The sequence below is a fragment of the Ixodes scapularis genome, unplaced genomic scaffold (assembly GCF_016920785.2).
Source record: "Ixodes scapularis isolate PalLabHiFi unplaced genomic scaffold, ASM1692078v2 PGA_scaffold0__279_contigs__length_252992795, whole genome shotgun sequence".
In the NCBI taxonomy this organism is placed as follows: Eukaryota; Metazoa; Arthropoda; class Arachnida; order Ixodida; family Ixodidae; genus Ixodes; species Ixodes scapularis.
The window spans coordinates 193560395-193587731 of record NW_024609835.1 but is presented as its reverse complement, the minus strand read 5'-3'; the positions used below and the strand labels follow the sequence as shown (position 1 = coordinate 193587731).

At 44.8% G+C, this 27337-nt stretch overlaps 1 protein-coding gene across 1 annotated transcript; it reads left to right on the top strand.

The window, feature by feature from the left end:
* The first annotated feature begins 589 nt into the window (after positions 1-589).
* On the top strand, positions 590-18641 carry LOC121836059. Its single transcript, XM_042290708.1, has 2 exons — positions 590-816; positions 18008-18641. The coding sequence occupies exons 1-2, from the start codon at positions 590-592 to the stop codon at positions 18639-18641; spliced, it is 861 nt and encodes a 286-aa protein (XP_042146642.1).
* The last annotated feature ends 8696 nt before the right edge of the window (positions 18642-27337 follow it).

Here is a 27337-nt window from a genome sequence, read left to right as displayed (position 1 = left end):
TCGTCTAGAGTCATCTGTCAAACAGGGATGCCCATTGTCCCCCCTTTTGTTCGCACTATACTTAGAGCTCCTATGTCTAAGCGTACTAAATAGCCCTGCTGTAGAAGGATACCGTTTCTACTCCACAGAGGTAAAAGTGTTGGCATATGCGGATGACATTGCGTTCTTCTGTAAGGACAAACGAAGCGTAGACAATGTGTTCGCTTTAGCTCAAAACTTGTGTTCTACGACTGGGGCGCTCATCAACAAGGCAAAGTGTACAGGCTTCTGGTGCGGGCAATGGGCCACAACACCTTCAAAGTACGCTGGCATTTCATGGAGCTGCATTGCCCTTCAGTACTTAGGAGCTCCCCTTAATTGCGTTAGGAACAATGGACATTATTGGACAGAAAGGGTTGAGAAGATGAAAACTAGAGCGGCTATAATGAAAGTAAATCAGTGGTCTATTTTTGGACGGGCGAAAGCCTGTAATATCTTCTTAGCAGCAAAACTTTGGTACGCACTTCAGGTGATTTGCTGTACTAGAGGCCACATTCAGAAGTTTCACAGAGTGTTTGCAACTTTTGTATGGGGTTCTACTTGGGAACCCATGAGACGAGGTAACCTGTTTCGTTCCGTTGAGCAAGGCGGTCTCGGGCTTTTAAGCGTCTTTTTAAAACAAATTATATCACGCTTCTTGTTCTTCAGAACTGTGTCTCATGACTTCCTTCGAACTTACATGCAGGCAGAGCTTTCAAGTGCGTTGCCGTATTTGGTAGTAACAACAGTGCCTGCGAGCACATCTCGTCCATTGGGATACCTCGGAGAGGTACCCAAGCAGCACGTTGTGAATGGGCCATCGCTGGCAAGTGTACTATGGCCAACCAGATTTTCGATGGCCCAAGCTTGGCCAAAGTGCTCGGCAATAGAAGTGTTTTCGTCCTCGTCTGGTGACTTGCCATTCACTTTATGCCAGTCGCTGGCCATTCACTTTAGGCCAGTGACTGGCCATTCACTTTAGGCCAGTGACTGACCATTCACCTTTGTCCAGTGGCTGGCCATTCACTTTAGGCCAGAGACTGGCCATTCACCTTTGGTCAGTGACTGGCCATTCACATTTGGCCAGTGACTAGCCATTCACTTTAGGCCAGTGACTTGCCATTCACCTTTGGCCAGTCACTTTCGGCCAGCCACTGGCCATTGACTTCAGGCCAGTCACTGGCCGAAAGTGGCTGCACTTATACACTTAATACATAATTTATCACAGACTGCCAGAAAATTTGGGTGTTCCTCAGAAGACTGTCAAGAGTTTCGGGAGGTCAAGTTTGAGAACTCAACCCCAGAAACACTTGCATAGTAATGACACGCGAAGCTGCTAAAAGGCTGCTCAATATTTATTGGACTTTTTGAGTACTAAGTCTTACGACGCTGGTTGCGACCACCATTCCAGTCGTCGTGGGTTCAGGGATGGTATGTTGTCCCACCATTAAGATCACCCGGTACTGCAGCAGTAAAATAAAAAAATAAAACGAAGTAACTTTAGGTGAAGGGACAGTGCAACAATAGAGAGTTTTAGTAGATCGTTCCGATACCTCCGATAGCCCCGATAAGGATACCATGTATGCGCAAGGGAGGCGGTGGCGGAGTATCGGGTATCGTTATCGGAGTCATGGGAGCGATCTACTAAAACTAGCTACTGTTCAGTTACAATATTTTCCACTTTACACGAGCTTACTGGCACTAACGGGAAAGAGAAGCCTTGAGTACACAGTAAAGGGTTTTACACACTTAAGGGCGTAAATCAGTTTGTCCCTGGGCTAACACCCTTATGGCGTTCAGGCAAGCACCCTTCACAAAGGGTGCTTGCTAACACCCTTGGGAAAGGGTGCTTGGCATGAAATGGGCACCTGCTGGGGTGGCCCAGTGGATGGTGGGCCACCCCAGCCAATCTGGCACCGGGAGAGTATCATGCGACGTTTCGGTTATGCGGAGTTCAAGGTCACATGACGCTCTCTCGACGCTGGATTGGCTGGTAGCGTCCGCCGCGCTCGGACGAAGGTTGAAATGAAGTATAGACCCCAGTGAACATTTCATTGGAATGTGTCAAATACACATATCAGAACTTGTAAATTGTACAAAAATAATATATGGTATTGCATATTCTTATATTATTATCATATGATTTACAGCTTATCATGTTTACTGAACACATTTACACTTTTTTCACTTAAAGAGATTGCCACAACACCACATACGAGGCATGTGATAAAGAGATAATGAGTCACACTAAACACAACTCACTTCATGAAAAAGTAATACAAAAGAGCTCCTTCCAAGCCACATCATAACCCCGTGGGCAATTGGGATGTGCTACGGCACCCGCCTTTCTCGAACTCTAAGTGAGCAAGCAGTGGCCCCAAGCATCGCACTGCACGGCTGAACCATTGTGAACATCATGGTCTGCCACAAACGAAGCATATAAAGCTTTTCTGTTTGGAGATCTAGTGACATGTTTTGTTTGTCTCAGAGGATTGCAGACAACACGCTTCGCTTATCACTTGTCTCCTACGCGCATCTGTTTACTAATTGGAAGCAGGGTAGAGGGGGTGGTTTAGCCCTTGACTGAACCACAGCAGTATTTCATTAGGTGAAGCTCATTATGACATCCATTAGAATGTGTTAAATTGGACATTTATTGAACCTTGAGAAATGGAAAATACAATGTATGCCCATTCCATGAAATAAAGAATGCTATCTGCAAAGATGTAGTGAAAAATATTACAGAATGAACTTGCACTCTACGGCAAAAAAGCAAACGTCTCAGTAAAAGACGCTATCCTCTTGCTCACGTACAAAGAAAATTATAAAGTTCTGGAAGACGACTATGGATAAGGAACTCGTACAGCTAAATTCTAAGCACCTCGTCTACAGGAGGTCAGCATTAGTTATCGCAGAAAGTGCCCAACATTTAAAGAAATAAAAAGAAAACATGTCTCCATAAAACCTTCTATCATTCGTTCTGGATGGGAAATAAAAATTAACCTGATAATACTGGCGAGAAAAGTGGATTATACACTTTTAAAACGGCTCACAAAACAACTCTTCAACCACATACCTCTCTGTAAACTTCGTTCAAAATTTAATTACGACTGTCCTTGGATTGGTGTCCCTCAAGCCAAGGAAAATCCTCTCCAGAGCAATTAGTGTGTTAGAGGCCTTGCATTTGTACTGGATGCTGAAAAGCCAATATGATACCAACAACATGCACAGCCCCTCTTCTGCATTAAAAACGGAGAACAAGCGCTCACGATCCTCAACAAGGTGAAGAAAGTCTGCATCGTCCAGCTCTTCCTTGTTGTAGAGGACACATGGTGCCGGTGGGGTGTTCTCGTCCTGCGTTAGGTAAAAGGACAAAGCAAAACATATTTTAATGTAGAAGGCCAAAACATGTTTGCTCTTGTCAACTTCTATTATTCGCTGCAGTTAAGGCCATGAGCATCAGCCTCCACACAGGCATACAGTGCTTATGTTGGAACAAGTAACCGGCGTCTGCAGCAATGTAAAACGAATGAGGAATTACAATCGGGGCAACATAACAACATGCAAGTATTGCGAAATAATCTTAGGGACACTTGTAAGTAGCTCTATTTCTGTACCCGAACGCATTTCCGAAATCTATTTGTGTTTCAGTAGTGAAATACTTTTGCGATGTATTATGATACGTTGCTAGACTTATGTATCTTGTTACATTTATTGTTAGAAATGAGCTGACAGGTTTGGAGATAAAAAAAAAGCCACGGAAAAATCCGACGCATCACTGGTTTATTTTCGCAATCAGTGATTTTTTGCTTTGCTCTCACTTTTAACTTCTACAGCGGCCGGTTTTCTTTCTGCTGACAGCAGCCTTCCTGAGTACATTTGGGGTTATTGTATGGGTAAGAGGCCACCAACAAATGCACAGATGGGAAACAATATGTCTAAAAGAAGAAGAAGGCAAAAAGCAGGGACGTTTGGGCAGACACGCTTTGTCAGGCGGTGTCACCGGTTGCCAGCGTTCATTGGGTGCGATAATGGGTTCTTTTCGGTATCAGCGAACATAGCCAAGGGAAGTCAAGTTGCAAAAAAAAAAGGGACAAACACCGACAGAAGGCGGGGAGCTTAGGTGCTACAATCTATGTTTGCCACAGACGCACCCTTCTCACCTCGCCGCCCTGCATTTATGAGCCGTACAGGGCTGCCGACTGACCATAACGGTAGATGCTAATATTTGTCCCTTGGCAAATGTTAATTTTTTTGTCTCCTCCTCTACACTGAAAAACCCAAAATCCAGCATGCAGCGTGTCGAGGTTGACGGCTGCGGTTTTCAACGGTGGAGGGGGTGATTACATATTAAAAAATGCTCGTGATAATATATTTCTACAGCTATCTATGATACATTGTTGCGTTTGCACCTCAATGCACCCCTCGAATCCGTGACAGACAAAGGCGTTCTGACAAAATATACAATGAGCTGTCTGCGTCAGGAGAAGAGCAATCTCGATGGCCCAAAAGGTAACCTGCGGCTGCTGGATGACTTCATGTAAACGGACCCAGAATTCACGGGCTTGGAGAGAGGTGCAGAAACTATGTGACATTCAACTAAAAAGTTAATAAGCTCAAATTATTATCCATTTTAAGCCAAAATCCATGATTCGCACATGCCTAATATTTTCACAATGAAGCCAAAGGCGAACCAAGTAGTAGTCCGTTGATTTATTGCCGAATAGAATACACTTTGAGTACTAAACTGGATGCTTTGCTTATGTTTGGAAGGTTGCAATGACAAATGCAATACTTAATTGGGTGAAAAGCAAAGTTTTGTAACAATTATGTGCATGATTACATTCTACAAGTCGTTTTACGTGTATACACTCTGCACAGCATTCTATTTGAAAGCTAACAAAATTAAGAAAAAAGGCCGTGAGAGTTCTTTCGATGTCTTCTTCACTGCGTGTTCGTGGGACTCGGCGGACATTAGTAAAAGGGATAACCGTCACAGTACGTTGACTAATTGACCAAAATCTGTTAGCTTTGTAATTTATGGCTTTATGGACCATGTTGTAACTGCAGTGTTAAAAGCCAGTCAGTATTAAAGGCTATCCCTATTTAAACCATTCACAAAAAGCCAAGCGGCTTGGAGGTATTCATTGTACAACTTTTGAGTTTTTAATGTCGGCTGCAAAAACCGTGCTCAGCTTGTGCTCAAGATTTCGTGCCGTTAATAATGGGCAGAAGTGTGACCTAGTCATACCGGGTACGTCGTCACTATCTCGACAGTGTGTCCTTGGCGGAAGCATCGGCGTCATACTTCCAGGACAGTGAAGATGCGTCCGAAGCAACCACGTCCGCACGACATCCTGAGGCCTTCTGAGCGCAAGATTTTGGAATTGGGCGACGAAAAGGCAGATTTTTAGCACTAAATATTTCGAAACTTGTTGCCATTCGTGAACTGTGTCAATTGTGTTAGTCTTTAATATTCACTGCCTTTGAAACTAGAATTGAAACATACCCCCTAAAACCATTATTAAAAATTTTGGTTAATTAGTTTTGAATAACAGACTGCTAAGGGTTTTCCCCTTATGTAATGTCCTCTGAGCCCCACAAACACACATTGAAGTCAACATCCAAGTAACACTCACGCCGTTTTTTTTTTACTTTGTTTGAATCAAAAGAGAAAGCTTTGTATTTATGTATATATAAATATAATAAATACCGGGTGCATGTGCATGCAGCCGTGCACCATCCCACTATAGAAGTCCACTTTTTTTCTGCAGCAAAACTGGATAAAACGGACAAGGCCAGTTTTACATAAACCCCCAGCACTGCATTTGCCAAAGACTGCCAAACATGATTGCTCACGTCATAGAACACTCTGCGCGGCTTGCGGTCTTTGACGGTGAGTCTACTCGCTTGGCGCACCTGGGACCTGCAATAAATTCAATACCGCTTGCCATATCCCACAAAGTAACAAAAAAAAGCCAGTAATACATAAGTCTACAGCACGACATGTACCAATGACCGCTAGAAATTCTCGCTCGACTCATAGAACACCTCATGCGACAAAACCCTGCATTAAGGACCGATTGAACTTAGTATAAATGTTGCAGAAAAATAAGTATCTGTATTCAGCTGTGTGAAAACACGTGATCTAATGTAATAATTGTGTGGCCTTAAAGGGGTAGGGAAACAACATTTCAGCGCTCATTTTCTAGCTTGAATGTGTTGCATGTTGCACCCTAACCTCAAAAAGACCAGTCTTCCGTTGAAAGGCACAAGAAAACTAATTTTAAAGCTAAATAAACGATCTCTCAATGTACACCTGGTGGATGCGTGCGGAGCTTTTTTGGGAGGTAAACTAGCAACACTGAGGAACCTGCTACGTAGTCGTGACGCAGCAGATTCCTTCGGAGCAGCGCCGACCTTTGGATTTTCAACATTTTCTTTCTTAGCTTTCCTCCTGGCTCAACTCACAAATCGCGCATTGTACCAAACGGTCCAAAAAGACGGAAAGGAACGACTCCCCTCATTCTCGCACCCTCGTTCGTGAAACCGGAAACAGCCATTCTCCCCCCTAGAAGATTAGCCCGTCGCTTAAAACTCGAACAAAAGTTGCTTTCCCCATCTAGTTCAGCCTAAACTGACAGTGTTGTGGAAGCTACGTGCTTCTTGGGCCAGCCCATGTGGGCCAGCCACACGCTCGTCACGCCACGGGTACTTCGAACGGCTTGGTTGTAACGCGCTGACGCTATTGACACCACCACAACGCTGATAACGCCACCAAGGGCAAAGCTCATAACCACGCCTGCCTTGCTACTCCAAGAACGCGGGGAATCTTTTCGTTCTGTTTTTGTTTGCGCCGAATATCCCATGACGCATCGCACTCTCCGTTCGCTTTTCTTCGAGCGCTTGTTCGAGTGCACCGTTTGGAAAGAAAAATATAGCCAGTCGTTCAAAATACAAACGTGCGATTATCATTTACGGCTATTATCCATCATGCTTGACTCACTTCCGAACAAAATTTGAATATTTCAATTTTTGTTTCCGTACCCCTTCAAAGAACACAAGTGTGATGATTAATGAATGATGATGATGAAATAATTTTGACTGAAGAGAGTGACCACAAGTGTATACTAAAAGAATCACTAACAATGATGAAACCTAGAAATCTATTAGTGCCTTCCCTGCGTTTTTCCATCGAATGGAAGAAGTTTCTTGGCCTATATTTTTGTTAAAAACAGTTGTGATCCGTCCGTCTGTTTTTTTTATCTTAATGTTGTGCATATTTTTTATTTCCTAGGTTGAAAGCTCAAGGCAATTCCTGTTGTTTGTTCAATCACATTTACCCAAATGTTAGTAGGTTGCTTTTTTATGTTTACTGTGCTTGGGTATGTCAGGGGTTGTGAACAGTAAAACGCTGTAAGGCCCAAAAAAGGAATTCCCTTTGTAAAGTGGTGGCAAGCAGAAGAGAAATTGTAAAGACTGACTTCATGTCTTCCCCTACGTTTTCTTTTTTGGTCGCCTATTCATTTTTAGCCCATTAATACTCAGCTGTGTTTGATACTTCTCTGCGTTTGTGTCATCCTTCAGAGAACCCGTCTTTAATAAATTATGTGTTTAGCCTGTTTAGCTAGCTTGCACCCTCGTTTTTGTTTATTAATAAATGACTGTAGGATTCAACTGCAAGCACGGTGTTAATGCATACTAATAAATAGCAGCATACTTTTATTGACTAGTGCTGATGATTGGACTAGTTAGTAGCCAATTATTGAAAATAAATCATGAAGGATACGGGAACGGAGGATACACTCTAAGAAAAAATGGAGGAAAAAAGTAGCAACGGCGTGTCTTCCTCCCTTCTACTGACGCGCCCCCAACCGGACGCGAGAAAAGGGGAGGAACGAAACGTTTTTCTCCTTCTCCAGGCAGACGGGAGAAAGCTTTCGCCCTCCCGACTCATCTTCTTTCGGTTTCGTTTTTCGAGCAGGTCGCGCACGTTGTTTAATAAATAGCTATTGAGTTCATTTAGCTTCAGCGGCAATAAAGGCCGCCTGTAATTCCGTTTTCTAGTCTAAATGTGCAGAACATTTCGGTTGCATTGACGCTTTTATCACTAATTTTATCAAACGAGCAAACGAAGCCGCTGGAAACAGCGAAGTTGCGGAGCAGTGCCAGCAGTGCCACGTACACTGGGGGATGGCCGTCTCCGGATCGCGGGACTCGCGCGCGCGGCGAACCGATGGAACTAAAGTCGCTACAGTAGCGAAACCACGCGGAACTGTGTCGACGTTTTTGACGTTATGGAAACCTCAGGAACTGCGTCCAAGACAGGCAGGTTTTGCTGCCGGCTGCCTGGGTGCCTTCCGCGCTGAGTTCGGTTCTGTTTTCCGATGCCGAGTGCAACCGGCGTTCAACGTGGTTTTGTATTTGTGCGTGTCAGCAACATAGCTGCAACATCGTGATGCCAGTGTTGTGGGTTGTGAACAGAAGACTGGGATTATCACCGATGTGACCGTGTGTTCGCGTATCAGTGGTGTAACAACAATATGAGATCGTAAACTGTCGGGCATTGATGCCGTTGGTCGGGCCGTGATGAGGGGGCGGGGTGTCGCAGGTTGACATTCCGCTTTACATTAAAAAGTTTAATACCACTTGAGGGATTACGTACAATCGATCAACGTGCGGATAGTCATGTTGGAACGCTGGTCTGAACAGTAGAAGCTCCTATTGCTATCGTACAATGGCCAATATGACTGTCGGAATTGTCTCGTCCCCGAGAGCGATTGCGCTCTGGGGCAAGGACTGAACAGTACAAAATCGTGACGGAAAGTACGTATATTTACAGTATGGAATTCTGGCATTAAAAAACAATAGAAGGTAAAATCGAAAAAAAAGCTGCCCTTTATTTTGCTGTTTAAATATACTACGGTTCCTGGAGAAACTGCCTTCCAAGTGGCGCGCTGGGATGAGCGCTAGACGTTTTTGGGCTCGCCACGGCGTAGCTCCGTACACTGAACATCTGCCGCAAGTCGCGGCTTTGACTGCATTCAAGTTGATCGAAAAGCGATTTCTCAGCATGTGAAGCATCACTTCCAGCTGAGTGAATATCCGCTCTACAGAGATTAATTCAAGACGGCAATCGCAGCTTTGCGCGAACAGCACAAATAGAAAAACCAATAGAAATGCAGGCTACGACGTGCCGTGTGGGGAAACAAACTCATGGCTTCGAACCGCATTAGGGCGGCTTTAAAATAATTACGGCATGATCGAGCTTTAAATTTTTAATAAGAGATTCATCCCCTGAGCCATTCAAAATACTCTCAGAGGCATGACATTGCTGGGAAAAAATAAACATGCTGGGAATATTTTTCTTTGCTTAGGGGGTCACCGAAAAGTTCCGTACGTTCAAAAAGACCAGTATAAAAGACGGAAACTCGGAGCACGGGTGTAGTGTTCGTGTTAGTGTGGTGTTCCGTCGTATTATTATTTGTGTGTGTGCCGTGTATGTGCTCAATGTATGTTCACCTAATGTTGTAATAAGTGTAATGTGTGTGTATAGTAGAGGATCCCCAAGCGCTGGAGAGCGGCTCTGAAGCGCAGTAGTGGCCTGAAAAAAATTAATTATTTTTTGTAGAACATGAATTGGGCGGTACCAAGCGCCACCTAGCTTAGCTGCTTGCAACTACTCTGCTTGACCCCGCCATCTGGTGGCTAGCGATTTAACCTTTCACGCTACGCGATGAACAGCGGCTTCGAGTTTGTTCTTTCGAGAGCTGCTTTTGGTTTCGCGGATTGAGTTTGCCCTTCTCTGTGATGTGCGGTTGACGAAGGAATTGTGACTCGAGGAACACCAAAGGTAAGACTCAAAGTGCGCGAAGTAACTGGGTATCGGTTGTCTCCGTTTAACATCGCAGTGCTGTCGACGAGAAGACTGAGTAACTGCTTTCGAAACGCAAGTTTCTGTACCTGTGGGGGGAATCTGGCTTCGGAAATAAACACAATTTGCGGAAAGCTCGTGTGACGCTTTTATTTGCTGCTGCTCTCGTCCCGTACAAGAGACGTAGCGTCCTGGTTAAGCCTTATTGGGCTCGATTTGCTCGATTCGGGGCCGCCATATTGAGATGCAAGCGACAGAGGAACGTTGCTCCCCTGCTTCAGGGACGAACGTTTCTCCCTTTCTAAAGCAACATAGGTTACAAGACCGTTCCTCCCCTAAGGGAGGACTATCCATACCCTTTTTTCTAAGAGTGTATGGACACAACACAGCGCTGTGTTGATCTCCTCCTTCTTGTCCGTGCGATTCACATTCTATGTTTTTAATAACACTTTTATTAATAGTTTTCTGCTTGGTATCATCTGTATAGGGGTTCACTGGAACGACCCACCTGCTATTGCATTCACTTTAGGGCAGCTCCACCTTCCTCATGGTGCCATCGTTCAGGAAGTGCAAGGCGGGTGTCACCCTCACTCTTGTGGTGGGTGTCACTCTCACCCTCTTGTGGTTCAGTTCCCCAGGTTCCCATAGGTTTCAAGCTGCTAGCCAAACTGAGTCAGGCCTTCCAGCTTTGCAGGAAATGTCAATTCCACTCTTTTAGACGTAGACACCCACATTTTGCGTGTACGTGAAAGAAGAGAGGGAGCAAAAGAAAAGGATGCATTAAAAAAATGCATCCTTTTCTTTTGCTGAGAACATACATAGACGTTACACGCTATTGTACATTCAGCGGTGTGGCTTGATTTAGGAAGAGCAGTTTTTTTCATATAACTTTTATATAAATAAAAAACTCAATATAATGGGTCGGGCATAAATGGTTGCTATGAACTGCCCTATACATTTACACATTACCCGATATCATCAAAAGAGTAGAGTGGCGTAGGGCTGCACTGCACCAATTATGACTTTGTAACCAATTAATAGTTGGCATTTACTTGTTTATTACTATTGGCTATTATTCTTCGACAGAAAGAATAACCGGGCGAGTTGGTACGGTGGTAGTCTTTGAACTCCATCAAATATTCAGGTTTGACATTAGTTAATTTTTTCCGCCTTTTTTCATGTTTTTGCTTTTTCTAGCTGCTCTGATTTTTTTCGTAAGGGCTTTCGCCACTACTAAAAAACGTGACATCTAAACTCCTTTTATTTTTTTCATCACACAATCGTAAACTTAAAAAGTGTGCCGGTTCGGTAAACGAGAAGAGACCTAATTTCCGAGGGTAGAAGCTCTAAAAACAAAGGACAAGTAAAAGGAACAAACAACACAGTGTGTTGTTTTTCCATTGTTTTTAGCGCTTTTACCCTCGGAAATATGACGAAGAGACCGCGCGTCTCTACGGCACAGGCATTAGCTTATGCAAAAGATCATGCTGCATGCTCGCTCTTGTAACGTTTTTCTCGCTCCCGCTTTATGAAACAAATCGGTAGCGAGCGGCTGTTAGGACAAGACGTCAGAACTAGCATGACCTGTGATTAACACTTTGGGACGGCGACTGAATGCTTGAACTGCCGTCAGACGGCACTTGAACGCTCCGCACAAGCGTCGTCGGACGAGCGCCGCACGACGGCGCCCAGAACATGCCCACGGTTCCGCCGCATGGGAATCTCTCTCACACTGCGGAGCGAGCCACAGGTTTTGAAGAAGATACGCTCTTTTCAAATAATGAAATAACAAAGGCCAGAAACATAGTTAGAATCAAGCATAGCTTAACAAGCACACGGTTCACGACAAAGTTTGAAACAGCAGCCCACTTCGCAGAAACAAAAGAAAGTTGCTTACCGGCGTTTGCACGAGTCGTGCATGGGCGGTTCTGAACTTACGGGCGTTGGCAAGAAGCAGCGTCTCCCAGCTCACAGTCATCGATTGCTATTCTTGAACACGGTATTCGTAGGGAACATATCTAAAATATCCAATAAAACGGCAAAAAAGTAAAAAAAAGGAGATTTCCGAAGCCTCTGGAACTACAACGACCATTCAACCGAGCCCAACGGAAGCTGATTGCAATAGCGATGGTCTTGTGCAGTCTTCAAGAGTCTCTTTTCTTTTTTCTTTTTTGTTAATTTTTTTTAGAACGATACTAAGCAAGTTATTATTATATTAGTAATAATAAGAATGTACTTAAAATAATAATGTAAAACATTACAAAAGTGAGTAAATCTTAGGTTTTATTTAAACCTTAGGTTGTTTCTTTTTTGCGTAAACCGAAACCGAAACTGACTTAAGCAACGTTTCCTTCGTCGTAATTGTTTGCGTGTGTGTGCGTGCATGCGCGTGCGTGTTTGTGCGCGCGCGTGTGGATGTGTCCGTGTGCATGCGTGTGTGCGTCTCTGGTTGTGCGTGCGTGTGCGTCTGCGCGCGGGCGTGGGTTTGCGCGTGTGCATGCGTGTGTACGTGCGCGCATGCGCGCGTGTATGAGTGCGACTGCGAGCGTGCAAGCGTCTGTTTGTGCGTTCTATTGCACTGTGCCCACAAGAAGAACAATTGGATGTCCCTGGACACTGTTAAAACACTAACTTATTGAATATAATAATTATTATTATTATTGTTGTTATTGAAACATAGACCTGAGTCTCTAGACACAGGGCCCTAAACTTTTCTATAAGGAGCATTCACTGGGCGCCATATTTGTGGGTGCTGTTTAGAGCGCATGCTCATAACGAGCCCACATTAATAGGCTGCTAAGACCGGCAATCTTGAGGGTGCGGAATGCACGTGACAAAAGAACTGTGGAAGCTCGTCATCAGCACGCGCTTAGCAGTCGTGCACACATCTATGGCCGCCAGTGAATACTTCCTATAGCTGGCTGTATACCTGTATCTATAAATTTCTAAGGACCACTATGCAATGCTACAGGGGGGGACAGCCTGCCATTGAATTTTCCATAGACGACCATATGCCATTTTTGTATGGGATGTCTCGGACTGGTTTATTATGGGATTTGCCTCTTTATATGTGTGCGTTTTTGTGCATGTCACCATATTCTCAAATTAATATTTTACTCAGGTTGACATGGTCATGTGACAGGTTCTAGCAGCATGTCATTAATATTTGTCAAACATTTTCACTATATTTTGATTTCATGTTGCCAGATACAAACTCGAGACTAACTGATTTTTTTTACTGTGCACTTCCATCAATAAATATGTGTAAACAATACTAGTATAGAGCATTTCACCCTACTTTCCAATTTCTGAGCATGGAGTGATTTGTAAGAAAATGAAATACGAACTCATATATAAAATTTTGTTTGCAAACATAAAGATTGTATGCAAAAGAGGTACTTTATTACAGTGTTGTACACGTTCCTCAAAAAGAGGAATGGAAGCTCGTTCCTCGTTCCCCCTGAATTTTGGAAGGCGTTCCCGTTACAAGTTCCACCTGTGAGAAAGAAACTCGTTCCCGTTACAATTAGAAAATGGAACGTATCGTTACATATACGTTACATTTGTATTTTGCTGATTACATGCATACTTAGTTATATCAAGGAAATATTTTTTTTATCTATTCCGTCAAATGGGAACATACGAATTTGAAGGCCGTGATCGAAGAGCACCAGGAGAAAAAAACAAGCGGAAGCAGCCCTTAGCAAAAAAAGGCCGTACTTCAAACGAAGTTGAAATATATTTAGTACGAATATTCATTTTGTATTTATTCTGTATTATGTTGGCCGCATTCGAAATACGCGCGTAAGGTATTCAAAATACGTTATAAATATGTATCAAAAAATATTTTAAATATGCCAAAAATATTATCCCTTCACACTCAAGATGCCATTTGTGCATTAAAAACCGGTTACACAATTTTTTTTTTATTTTCGATTTTGTCAGTAAATGGTGTCCCTGTGGTATTTGAAGGCACTACTGAATACATCTGACAAAGCTACATTAGAAACGAACACAAACACAAACACCATGACGCACTGAACAGCTCATTCACAGTCCCGATGACTGCTCTACAGCCTTATATAGCCTACATATTGATGGTAATGATTTTTTCGGTGACCACCTCTGCGCTTATTAAGGTTCCAAGTATTCGATCTTCTCCTCGGGAGTCTTTCAAAGGGGAAACAGTGTTTTGAAGTTCGTGGACGATATCTCTTAGTAAAAGGCATTGGTACAACTAATAACAATTCGGCGCAGTCCTTAAAACAATATCCATACAAACGGCTCATAAAATACATGTTATTGCTTCTCTGCGTAGCAACACTCAGGACGAAGCGAATCAAGGCAGTATGTTCACTTTAAAATACTGTAAACGACCTTACCTTCGTGAGGACCTAATTCTCGCAAAGTTCGCGAATTGCCTAGAATTCCGAAAAATAGGTCCCGTGAACAATTCCGGCAAAATGTAAAATCATTAAAATCTATATTGCGATCCCAGCGCGTCGCGAAAATTAGAATTTGCGAATTATTTCGAAACTCCAACTTTGACCTAAATCGCGAAATATTGAGCCCGCGAAAACAAAATATTTTACAGTAGTTGTTTTGCCTTTCCATTTTAGTAGTTGACTATTTAATATGGTAGTTAATATCACCATATTAAAGTCACTATTCGCATCTCGTACAATGGTGAGTATACACGTTCAGTGAACTAACATTGTGCTAACGAAACCACGCCAAACGTATCTGTTCACAGCACCCGCTGAAGCTTTCCAGCATCAGCAAATGTTGTGGTTGTAGTTCCCGAACCCCGTTTGTGATTGGTGTGCAAGGAACTGATCAGGTGTGTTCTTGATAGAAAAAAGGAAACAATAACATAAACTGGGCTGATTTATCAGTGCGATTCTCCGCAATTCAGTTGACAAACTAATCAAATGTTGTATTTAGGCGCTTCAGTGTACTCCATATCTGCTTGAAGTGAACTTCTAGAAGGGGAGCTTTTCAATACTTTGGTAGTTTAAGTCAAACTACCAAAGTATTGCAGTCAAAAGGTACTTAGATTATAACACAACAGTATTTACGATTTTCAGGTATTTTAAGAGTATTCTACACGTATTTTTGATTGCTCCTTTTTTCTAGGGTTGGAGTATATTTTGCATGAATTAAATAAACATTTCAAGAAATATATGTGAAAGGTATTTTGTGCCTATTAATTTAGTATTTACATATTTCAAAGCGCATGAAGGGAACTTCAAATGTAGTTTAAGTAGAGGTATTTTAAAATGATTTTTAGAAGTATATTTTAGTACTGAGTGAAAAAAAAAAGAAGTTTATATTTTCGGTCTATTTTTCGTGTACTTAAAATTATGAACTGTATTTCAAATACACTCAAATTAGAATGTGGTATATTTCAAACGTATTAGTTTTCGCTAAGGGAGGGTTTGATTTGTTGATATTCACCTTTAAAAATCTAAGCTTTTAACCATATTCATGTTTGTGGTGGGGGACTCAGACGAGCCAAAGGTTCTGTTACCCTACATTGCACGGGCGTTTTACAACAATCTCACAAAAACTTCAATGTAGCAAAGTTCCTTGTTCGAATTTAACAACAGTTGATTATCGAAGTTGTCCGCAAGACCAGCAAGTGAAGAAGAGGGTAGGGCTTTTGGAAGGTCAGTCTTGAAAACTACAAGTCCTTCTTCATGAAGGCTGGGTTCGTTGTTCAATTTGATGGTTGGGGGCAAGAGAGAATGAATAAAGGCTAATTGTTGCGTAACTTTAATGTTTCCAATGCTCGGGATACAAGGGTATGTTTGATGTCTGGTAACTTGTACTTTTGTTGTATCTGTTAATCGGTCTCTTTGTGGAAGTTCAGCGATGGCTGTAGTCGGTCTTAGATTTCTGGGTGTATGAGGACTCGTGGAAGCAAAGAAAGTGGCTGAGCTTAAAACGTCCCTCTTTCTGTGTGTTTTCCTTCGATTAAAAGTTTAGCTTTCTGTAGCGCACTCTCGGGCACTGAAAATAGAATCGATGTCCACTAGCTCTCCTGCACCGGACTGTTACCAAGCGAGGACCACACAAGATGAACCCGAAGATAAGTAACCAAAAAGTTAACCAGATCCTGCTCTTTGTAAAGATATTGTTTTTATACTTCTAAAATTTCCCTTTTAGAAATCAAATTACAATTACCCCAATGAACAAAAAAAAAAAAAAAAGGAACGCCGTTCTTTTTTCCGTTTCAGTAAAAATGTAACGCGTTCCCGTTCCAGCTCCACCGATGCAAAATGGAACGGTGGAGTTCCTTCGATCCTCATAAAATGAACGCGTTCCAGGAACGCCGTTCCTTGGAACGCCGTTCCGTATAACACTGCTTTATTATTAGCTATTTGCATGAACTACAACTGACATTATAAAAAACTAGACTGCTAACAACTGTTGCTTTTCAAGCAGAAATCTTACCTGTACATTATGAACAGAGCCATATATAAGCTTTCCCAAACCATTTTACATGATTTATTTAGCACCCTCTTCTACACCCTTCTCACATTCTTTGCTAAATGTAGGGTGTAACACGAAACAGCACCCTTTTCGGTAAAATTATGAGGTTGTATTCCCAGTTATAAGGGTGTTAAAAGGGTGTAGCCGAGGGTGTAAGTTGCTACAACGCCCCTTTTACACCCTTAAAGGTGTAAAAGCTTTTACTGTGTAGTGCGGCCGAGCATCACTGGCGTCAATCACCATGATAGCGTCAATAGCGTCAGGGCGTTGCCCACCACCCGCCAACAACCACGTTGTTAGCAACAAAACCAGCGTTCTGCACTTCTAGGTCGAGATGTTCATTTTCTTTTTCTTTTACATGTGGTTCGACTTTGAACGTTTCCGTTGCGGTTTTAACCGAAGCTGTTAGCTTTCGTTGGCTCAGGAAATCAGTATCCTAGCACCTATATAAAACATTACTGAGACTAGCTTAAGTTTAATCAATATATGAGAGACGTCTTGTTTAGGCTCTTCCAAAACACAAAGCCTGAAATATCCAATCTTATCCGATTCAAGCACAAGCTGATCGGCAAGCGTGGCTAGCGTGGCGGTTTACTAAGCTGAGTGCATTGATACACCTATAGCTTTTTAAGGTAGAGAAGGGGGCTTATGGTCGGTGTACAAGTACACTGGCTGGGTAACGGAGGGTGCGTCTTCCAGGAGAGGCGAGCATGTGCGCCCGATGCACCCGACTACAACTTTTTTTTCTTCAAGTGCAGTTGGGAAGTAAATATGTGGAGCACTAATCGAAAAATCGCGGATGTGGTATTCGCGTTAAGAGGGCCGCGCAGCGACTGAGCGGTATTGTTAGCGCGAAGATGACGTGGGCACTGTTTTCGTATTTTATGTTCATAGAACAACGACGGGCACAATATTTTCCCACTTCTGGTAATGTTCTAAATGAACATATCACACGGCAGTGCTAGTTAAGACAATAGCCTTTCAAGACTAACGAAAAAAAAAAAACGAAATAAAACGGTGATCGTTTGCTTGCGCTAACAGTGTTCGCGCGATGCACGCACTAATATCCTGCCAACCACTCGCTCATGATGCTTCTCTCGCTGCCCGTCGTTATGCCAATGTTTCGTCAAGGCGATAAAAGTTTAGATTATGGGTGTCCCTGCGGCGAAACTGAAAATCAGCACTTTTGGCCGAACACTTGCTGGCCGTGTTTATGTCCCCGGCATCCAAGTTGAAAATCAGCACTTCTGGCCGAACACTTGCCGGCCATGTTTATGCTTCCGGCGGCCAAGCTTAAAATCAGCACTACTGGCCAAACACTTGCCGGCCGTGTTTATGTCTCCGGCGGCCAAGCTGAAAATCATCACTACTGGCCAAACACTTGCCGGCCGTGTTTATGTCTCCGGCGGCCAAGCTGAAAATCAGCACTTCTGGCCAGGCGCTTGCCGGCAGTGTTTATATCTCCGGCGGACAAGCTAAAAACAGCTAGTTTGTGGCCGGACTCTTGCCGGCCTTGTTTATGTCTCCTCTGGCCAAGCACTTAAAGTGGCCAAGCTGTCCAGACACTGGCCAACCGTCGGCCGATCGAAATTCACTTTCTAGTGCTGCTTGGGTAGTGAGCTCAATAGACTTCCTTAAAGCACGTTTTTCCTTGGAATACTTATTTAAAGTGTCGCGGAAAGCTTTACATGTCGATCTCATCGATGCATTATTTCCTATACCCCTGTACCGAAGTATGTTCAGTAATGGCCCGGGACAAGACGTCCTGAAACGTGTGTGTAAGCTACATGTCTCACCGACAGCGAAGTCATTCTTTTATAAGCTCCACACTTCAATGTTGCCGGTAAAGGCTTGGCTTCGCGAAAAAGGTATATTTGTTCCTTGGTCAGTGAACTGTCGTTTGTGCAACCAGCCTGAAACAATAGAACATTGCTTTATTTTTTGCACCGACGCCTATTTGTTTTGGGATGTCCTACAAAGGACATTGAAGAAAGATTTGAATATATGTGCATATACGATACGTTTTTTGCCTTTAAACCAAAATGATACTTTTCCTTATGACCTGTTTACATTGATGGGTCTGCATAGCCTTTGGAAAACAAGGATGATTGATAGAAATGCTTATCCTCCACGGTCTACAAAGTCCAATTTCATAGAAACTGTGTCACATGTACGTAATGTGTACGACCATCTCAAGAAACGCCCAGAATGGTATACCCTTCTTGACAAATGTGTTCATCTTCCCGACTTTTAGAGATGTGACACCATTCGAAAAATGTTACCATAGCCCTCTTTCTTCGTATTTCCATGTGACCATTATCAGCCAGTTTGAATGTAAATAAGAGATAGCTCTGTTAGAATGTGTCTTGATTGTTTTTATTATCCTTTTTCCATGTAATAAATAAAAAAAAAGTTTTTGTAGCTCAGTGGATTGGAGCGCCGAATTTTTTGAGCTCGTAGAGGAGCGGGAGTGGAGAGTTCGAATCCCGCTTGCCCACACACTTTGTTTTTCTTTTTTTACATATTATAAGTTTTTATTTTTTTGTTTTTTTTTATACAAACATTGAACGTGCATTTCGAGCACTTATCACCTGTTTTTTTACAGCTGCTGTTATGACTGAGGATTATCTGTAGTGGCAACAGAGTGAGCAACAGCCTTCTGCATCAAGGCTCTGGTTACTTTTTAGTTTAAAAATGTTGCATGAATTCAAAATTTCTGTACACATGCTAATCACATATATCCTACAAAACGAGCCCTTTGAATATTGGGTGATAGTTTTAATAAGTGCACAGCAGTAAAGTTACAGGTTTTCCTTTATATTTTCTTCGCGTAAGTACCGTACACGGCGCAACGATCGGTACGCGGGCGTTCGACCGTGATCGTCTGCTATCTGTACCGTAAGAGAGCAACATGAGCGCCGCATCTACCTCCGTCCCTCCGCCTCCTCCTCGCAAGCGGTTTACAGCAGAAGACAACATCTTTTTACTTCGGGAGGTGCTAGGCGCTACTCCTTTTTCACTCCAGCCCTTTGGAATGACGCAGCGTTGAAAAAGAACTTCTCGTTGCGAGGAACGAAGGAACGGATTGACCTCCTCGTAAATAAAAATAGAGATTTGAGACGTACTGAAAGATACGTCATTCCAAAAATATACACACTGTATGGAAAGAAAAACAGAAATCATTACACTCCTTCCTTATTTACGAACCCCCAGAGTCCCTCATGAATATAGAATCCCCTAGGGGTACTAAAAAGGAAACTAAGGACTTGGTGTCAAGCATCTGAGCTGTAGATATCGTAGCCTAACCGTTGGAGATATTTCGTACTTTTATTTCATGGTTGCGTGAGTAGACTTGGCTATAAACACCTATATTTCATGCTCTAGAGTGTTCCTTTTTGTATTTATTTGTGCTGCTAATTTTGTGTTCCTTTCATTTTTTTTTGTGCTGCAGAGTGTTTTTTTTTGTAACAACATGTATTTTAGTTGGTCTCCTGGCCCCACATACAAGCTGAATGCTGCTTTTGTGGGCTAGGTCTTTATTTTGTATGACTTGATCTGAAAATAAAAATTGAATTAAATTGAAAATTGAATTGAAAATTGAATGGAATTAACTTTGTACAAGAAAAATGACCGCATCAACTTGAGAGGGTGTGTATATTTTGGTTATTTTTGTATTTTCTTCGAGATTTAATATTTCTAGTTTTATTTGTCCATAGCTTTCTTAATACTCGATCCTGCATTGGGCCTCGAGGGAAAGAGACAGGATCGCTAGCAGCCGACTTCGAATGCTGATGATAAGCGCGCGCGAGCGTGTTCTTGTGCCAAATCGAGTTTGCTTTCGGCAACGTTTCAGCATATCAGGACGTGGTTGGTGTGACCATCATATTTGGTTGATGTAAAACACCAAAGCTTGCCCGCTGAGAGCGCATGGTTTATTAGAAAACAAGCTACCATGCATGTACAGTCGAGGCATTATTTTATTCCCCAAGTATATAAATCTGGTAAACTGAAAGGAAAAAAGTGAAAGCCGCTTACAACTCCCTGTAACGCCGAATTAGAGCGCAGCTCTTGAGGAGGAGGAGGGAAGGGCGCTGGGGGGGGGGTTAGACTAACCAGGGGGGGTCACGTGACCTTGGGGGGTCATGTGACCTTGGGGGTCACGTGACCCCCAATGCCGATGATGTCATCACTGACGTAACTGATGATGTCATCAGTGACGATGACGATGCGGGTACCGATGACGTCATTAGTGACGTTACTGATGACCACCAGTGATGATGACGATGACGATGCGAATGTCGGTGACGTCATCAGTGACGTCGCTGACGACGTCATCAGTGATGATGACGATGACGATGCGGATGCCGGTGACGACATCAGTGACGTCACTGATGACGTCATCAGTGATGATGACGATGACGATGCGGATGTCGGTAACGTCACCGGCATCCACATCGTCATCGTCATCATCACTGATGACGTCACCGGCATCCACATCGTCATCGTCATCATCACTGATGACGTCACCGGCATCCACATCGTCATCGTCATCATCACTGATGACGTCACCGGCATCCGCATCGTCATCGTCATCACTGATGACGTCACCGGCATCCACATCGTCATCGTCATCATCACTGATGACGTCACCGGCATCCACATCGTCATCGTCACTGATGACGTTATCATCACTGATGACGTCACCGGCATCCACATCGTCATCGTCATCATCACTGATGACGTCACCGGCATCCACATCTTCATCGTCATGATCACTGATGACGTCACCGGCATCCGCATCGTCATCGTCATCATCACTGATGATGACGTCATCAGTGATGATGACGATGTGGATGCCGGTGACGTCATCAGTGTCGATGACGTCATCGGGGGGCCACGCGACATCGGCGGAGGTCACGTGACCTCGAGGAAGGGGTCACGTGACTTCAGGGTGTCACGTGACCTCGGGGGGGTCACGTGCCCCCCACGAAGTCACGTGACTTCGGTGGGGGGCTCGCGCGGTGCATTATGGGACATTTCCCATGATGCACCGCGCGGTTACGCCGACGCCGACGGCGACGCCAACGGCGACGGCGACGCCGACGGCGACGCCGACGCCGCTCAAGCCGGAAACGGGCCCCTAAGAGCTGCGCTCTAAAAACCCAAAATACGCTGGCACATCATTCGTGGTATCAGGACATCATTCCTGGTATCACAACTTTTTTGCTTACTCATAAGCTACGCCAAGTTGAACGTCCTATGCCTTGCCGCCAACAAGCGCCTTTATCGGTGCTCGGTGGCACCCGAAAGAAATGCGACTGACTCCGTGCCACGGCAAACCAAAAAGAATGTTTATTCTCTCGTGTCCCTGCACAAGTCACGGGCACCACGGCACGCGCGTGCGTGCCTCGCTTATAGAAAGCGGGAAGTTCAGAAGAGGCTCACGCCACACTTAGTGCGCAGACAGTCGTACAAAATCAATTTTTTTACATTGTTTTCGCTGAATACGGCCAACTCCAAATCATGGTCAAAAAGATCGAGCGCCATTGTTGTCGGAAAGCTCGTCTGCTTCTTCAGCAGACGAACATTTTAGAACTTCGGTGTGCTAGGGGCGACACGCCGTGGTGCGCCAGGTTTCGTATTACGGAAGCGCATTCATTCCAGTAAAAGAACGAGACTAACTATAAGTAGGTATACAATATATTAGGTTCTCCATGTATTTAGGGTTCGATCTTTATTTACTTGAGTTTCTGCGATTTGTACAAACACACGCAAATTCGTCTTTTCTCGATGAGGCGGATGCAGGTTTCCGTTGCCAGGGGGCGCGACCTGTACCGATCGTCTGCTATCGTCTGCAAATACGGTTCCCCCAAAGCCGTTTTAGGGTACCTGATCGGTCCACACGCCCGATCCAAGGTATCGATCCTTTTTGCTTATCGATCGTATTTTGTTCCGGTTCCCTAAAACTCTCTAACAGAGACTTTTCGTAGACCGCGTTTCTCCCTCCGCTAAGCCCTCCGCAATGAAGAAGTTGCTGCTGCGCCTGCGAGCCGATAGCATTGACTGTGGAGTTCCGGGTATCGTCGCGGGTTGCGGAGGGCGTTGCGGGACGGCGAAAACTAGAGTTCCTGTATAGCTACCTACGGTAGCAGAGTTGCGCATTCAGCCTCGGCGGGTGGCCGTAGCGCCAGCTTTCCCGCACGCCATGGATGCTTTGCTCCTCACGTGACTAAATTTGGCGAATAGCGGCGCCGCGCGCGCCGCCGCGCAAGGAAAACAGGAGAGGAGGAAAAGGAGGCGGAAAGCAGGGGAACATACGCCGGGCGCGAGAAACGTCGGCGGGGCGACCGTAAAGGTGGCTTTCTTGCACGGCGTGGATGCTTTTCTCCTCACGTGATGGATCTCGGCGAATAGCGGCGTGGCGGCGCGGGGAAAACGAATGCGCAACTCTGCTCCCCCTTCGGGGGAGCATATACAGGAACTCTAGCGAAAACGATCTACGAAAACTAATTATAATGCAATTAAATGCAAAGGTGCGAAACTACGAAAACTCCCTATTATCGCCTCAGTTTCGGTTGTTAAGATTTCAATTTTTACGGTTTTGTTTAGCGGTTACACGTTCCCCCCCCAAAAAAAAAAATCTTTTTTTTTATATTTTTGTTTTATTGAAATGCTAGAGAGCCCTTTTATAATAAACGGTTTAAAGTAGTCCCAAATATCCAACAATGGGACATTCGCAATTACAAGGACTCAAAAACTTCTTAGTGCTTCTAATTGGTCAAAATTTGCACATGCTTCTAGCTCCAACACGTTTTAAATACATCTATTTGCATTATATAGTTTGATCAGGGGGGGGGGGGGGGGAAGGTGCCGCCGCTTCCAATGCACCCTCCTCAGAATTTACGGCGCTCCGTGGGGGCCGCCATGTTAAAACTTGATACCAGTGTTGCTGCATCTGTAGGTCGTCTTTAAGTTAGAGCTGACGCAGAAAATCTGGCCACGGCGCAACGCCGATGTACGCTGGAAGCTAGAGCCGGTTTGCTTTCGTTGTTTTTGTTTGGTGGAAGAAAATCTGGCAACAACGCACGTTCAATATGGCGCCGGGATTGCATCGGCAGCTTCGGTTTGACTCCGTTTGACGCGGTTTACGAATACATGTAGCGAAGACGTGACCGGAGAAGTGCCCCTGTGATGGTCCCGGAGGACGGAAAGTATCATTCGTAATCGTCGGGTGTGCTTTGAAAGCGAAGGGAGTCACAGGGTCCACGAGTGCGCAACCACAAGCCAAGGTTCACGACAGCGCTCCGTTGACTTCGGCGATCTCGTTCTGTTTGGTGCATAGAGATAGGTTTGGTGCAACACGGCGATGGGCGGCAAAGAGTTGAAACGTTCGTGGTGTGTGGTGCGGTGCTTGGAGGTAGAAGCCCATACTAACACGAAGCGCAAATCGGTTATTGTGGGGTTGAAATTCAACGGGTTCAGTCTCGTCGTCGTCAGCTGATCCGGTCCAGCTGGTCCGGGAGGACGCAGCGAGCGCTTTTAAAAGTAAATCTTCCTTCGTTCTGTTTCAAAATGTGCAAGATTCTCGACGCATACCGTGAGTAAAAAGCTGCGGGCGTTTTCAACAAAATTACGTCGTTTTAATTGGAACAATGGACTCCGGATTGTGTTCCTAGACCTCCCGTTTTTATGCTTCGTGTTGTTGGCGTTTGCACAGAGACGCACACCGCCCGAGTAGATGATTCGGTCCTGCAAACGACCGGTCGTACAGAATTTTAGGGAAACTTAAGTCACCACCGATATTTTCTTGTAAATCTCGTGTGAGTTTGTTGCGCTGGTCATGCGATGTGAATAAATTAGGGCAACGTTTCCTACCTGCCTGCGGATGCATGAACTGAGAACATTTTTTACGTAGTGAACATAACGTTTTTTCTTTATTTTGGAAAGAGGTGTTGGGGAATTTATCATGGTACAAACACTTGAGAGTTCAGAAATTGGAGACAGCGAGCATGCTTTCCCAACTTTGTCTCTTTTCTCTCTGGCATTGCCCCTAGTTTCAAGGTGCAGTTTCAGTAGACATTACTACTAGCAGGTACAAACTGCTCTAAAGCAGGTAAAAGACTGGTAAGTCAGGGCGGTGCGGACTCCGTGTTTCGCGCTTTTCGCAAGGTGACTCGGTAAGTGCTTTTGCGAGGTATGCGGAATACGCAAACGATTTTGTTATGCCCGTCGGTCGCGTCTCTCCAGCAAAACGAATAAGATGATCTACAAAGGCGCAATCACAAGCGAACATTTACGATAACAGTGCATATTTGATTCGGTGGTCCGTGTAGTTGTATTTTATCCTGCTCTCTGCGACGCCGTGTCATGGCGAAGAGCTGGAGCGTTCACGGACTGTGCTGGGCTACCGGTTGACCCAGGGGCAAATCCAGAACTCCGTTTTTTTTTTGTTTGTTTGTTTGTTGGGGGGGGGGGGGGAGGGAAAATCTAAAGCAACATAAACAGGACTCGGGTTGCGCCTTTTGTTTTAACCGCCGCAGAACCACACTGCGCCGACGGCCCCTAAATGTGCGCCGCTGCGCCGACTTTTGGTTCTAAGCCGTGCTTTGAAACCGCCGCCGCGGACTTAGTCTCGGTTGAAGCGACGGAGTGGTTCTCCAAGTTCAGAGTACAGGTGTGCCTGCTAGGGTGCGACCTACCCTATTTCGAACCCTCGTCCTTGAGTACCGAGCCTCCTACCGCCTGGCAGGCCGGTAGTTGGTTTTATTTCGGGGGATCCACCCATGTCAAATCGGCCCTCGAGAAAAGGGCAGGGGGGGGGAGGGTGTCAACTGTTTGGAGGGGGGCGGAACCCCCCCCCCCCCCCCCCTCGCCCCCTGGGTCCGCCCCTGGGTTGACAGAGGCCCGCATCGGCACTGAGTGCACTTGGGCTGTTGAAGTGGCTCTAAGGCTGTTGATGCTCAAGCCTTTTTCATCCGCGGCTTGCCTGCCGCCTCGGCGGCTCTGAGGCGAGAGCGTCGGCCTACAGATCCCCATGTGGCGTGTTCGAATCCCGGCCGAGGTGCCCGCAATCCGACGGATGCTTATTGCGGAGGAGGCGCCGTGTAACCGAGCTTTCGGTTGCATGTCAAAAGATCCCCAGGTGGTCGAAATAAATCTCCGTCCTCCGCTGGGGCGTGCCAGATGCCCGTCGTTGGTTTGGCACGTAAAACCCCCAAATTTTTGGCCGCGGCTTGCCGCCAGCTGATCCGGCTGCTCGACGGTGAGGAAGTGGCGAAAGTTACCTCTGAAGTAAATGTAAATCCTTGTTCATCCAGTATCCGGTGGCAAAGTGTGGAAGGTGTCCAACGCGTATTGAGGGCGGGAACTACGAGCGTTTTGCATTGCTTTTGTAACCGAAACCAGAACAGCGAGATAACTGCCTTGCGTACTCCAAAAATGATGGAAGCAATACGTCGTCAAAAACCCCTTTTTAGGGTTTCAAACCAAGTAAACAAGACAAATATAATTAAACTTCGTTGTCTGTATGCAGGAGGACTTATGTAACACATTAATACATTCTCGTTCCAAAACGAAAAAGAAAGTAAAACTCAGTCCGCCGTATATGGCAGCAACTTCTCCGCTGCGAAACCTATGCTGGCAACGTAAGCGGTTTTAATGTGGCAGCCTCCGCTTTGCGCCGCGTTCCCTTTCCCTCCTCCCCCCCCCCCCCCCCCCCCCTGAGTTTGATACCCAAGCATACGTTACCTCCGCTACCCGGGGAACCATCGTATTTTATATAATAGAAATAAAAATAAACATCGCTCCTTTGTTGTTCGGCGACGCTAAAAAAATACAGAAAAAAAAAGACGCGCGAACTATTGGAGAACTATTCGCACCTTCTCGTCGCTATAGTTTGTTTCAACATAGGATACCCAAAAGTGGCTTCGCCCACACTGAAGGAAGTAGCAGAACTATCGCCTTCCTCTAGTAAAATACTGCCAAGTGGAATAAAGTAATAAAATTAAGAGCTGGGCTAGTTAGTGAAAGTCAAACACAATGTAAATGCAATAGCGCACAACAGGAAGACTAAGGATAGGAACGAACAACACAAAAGACTGTAAAAATATGTCCTGTGTTCTTCGTTCCTTTCCTTGGCCTTGGTTGTTCTGCGCTGTTACACCTTCGTCATGTATGCTCTTTCCAAGCGAAGTCCTGTGGTTGTAGACGCTCACATGTCTCGCTGTTCAATTCTGTGACGCTAGAAAATTCGGTTCTTTCTATACTAGCGCCATTATCCTCCGAGGTTTGGAGGCGGAGCTTCTCCTACAGATATCTGCAACTAGGGATGTCACGACTTTCGTCGAGCCGGATTTTTACGTCAAACATCAAGATTCGACTGGTTCGACGGACCTTCGAACTTTTAACCAGGTTTACAAGGTTAGACCTTGTGGATAGTGTGGCAAGATTTTGATATATGCATATGCACCACTCGCTTACGGCAACTCTGTCAAATGGCCATGGCATTTCAAGATCCCTCCTCGAAATCATTCTTAAGAAGCACTAATATTTTTATTTTTTTCAGGAAATATTGGCGAATATCAGTTGCCGTTAAATAATTTACGCTTACAGTTACGGTTTTCATAAATTTCAAATAACGGTTTCGTTTCGGTGACGGTTATTGAACAAATTTCATTCCTAAACGGTTTTCGGTTTCGGTTACGGTTAAGGTTTGAGTCCCCGCCAGCAGGTGCCACAGTGGATGCTTCTAGTTCCGCTGTTCCAGAATCTGCATCCCGGACTCCTGATCCTGGGAGAACCTCTTCAACTTCTGATCAGGAGCGGCTCGTATTCAGGATTCCTGACTCTGAGAGGGCCTCTAGAATCAATGACCCGGAGCGGCTCGCAACCAGGATCCCTAATCCCAGGAAGTTTTTTTTTCAAGCCCTGAGCTACACCACATCCATACAG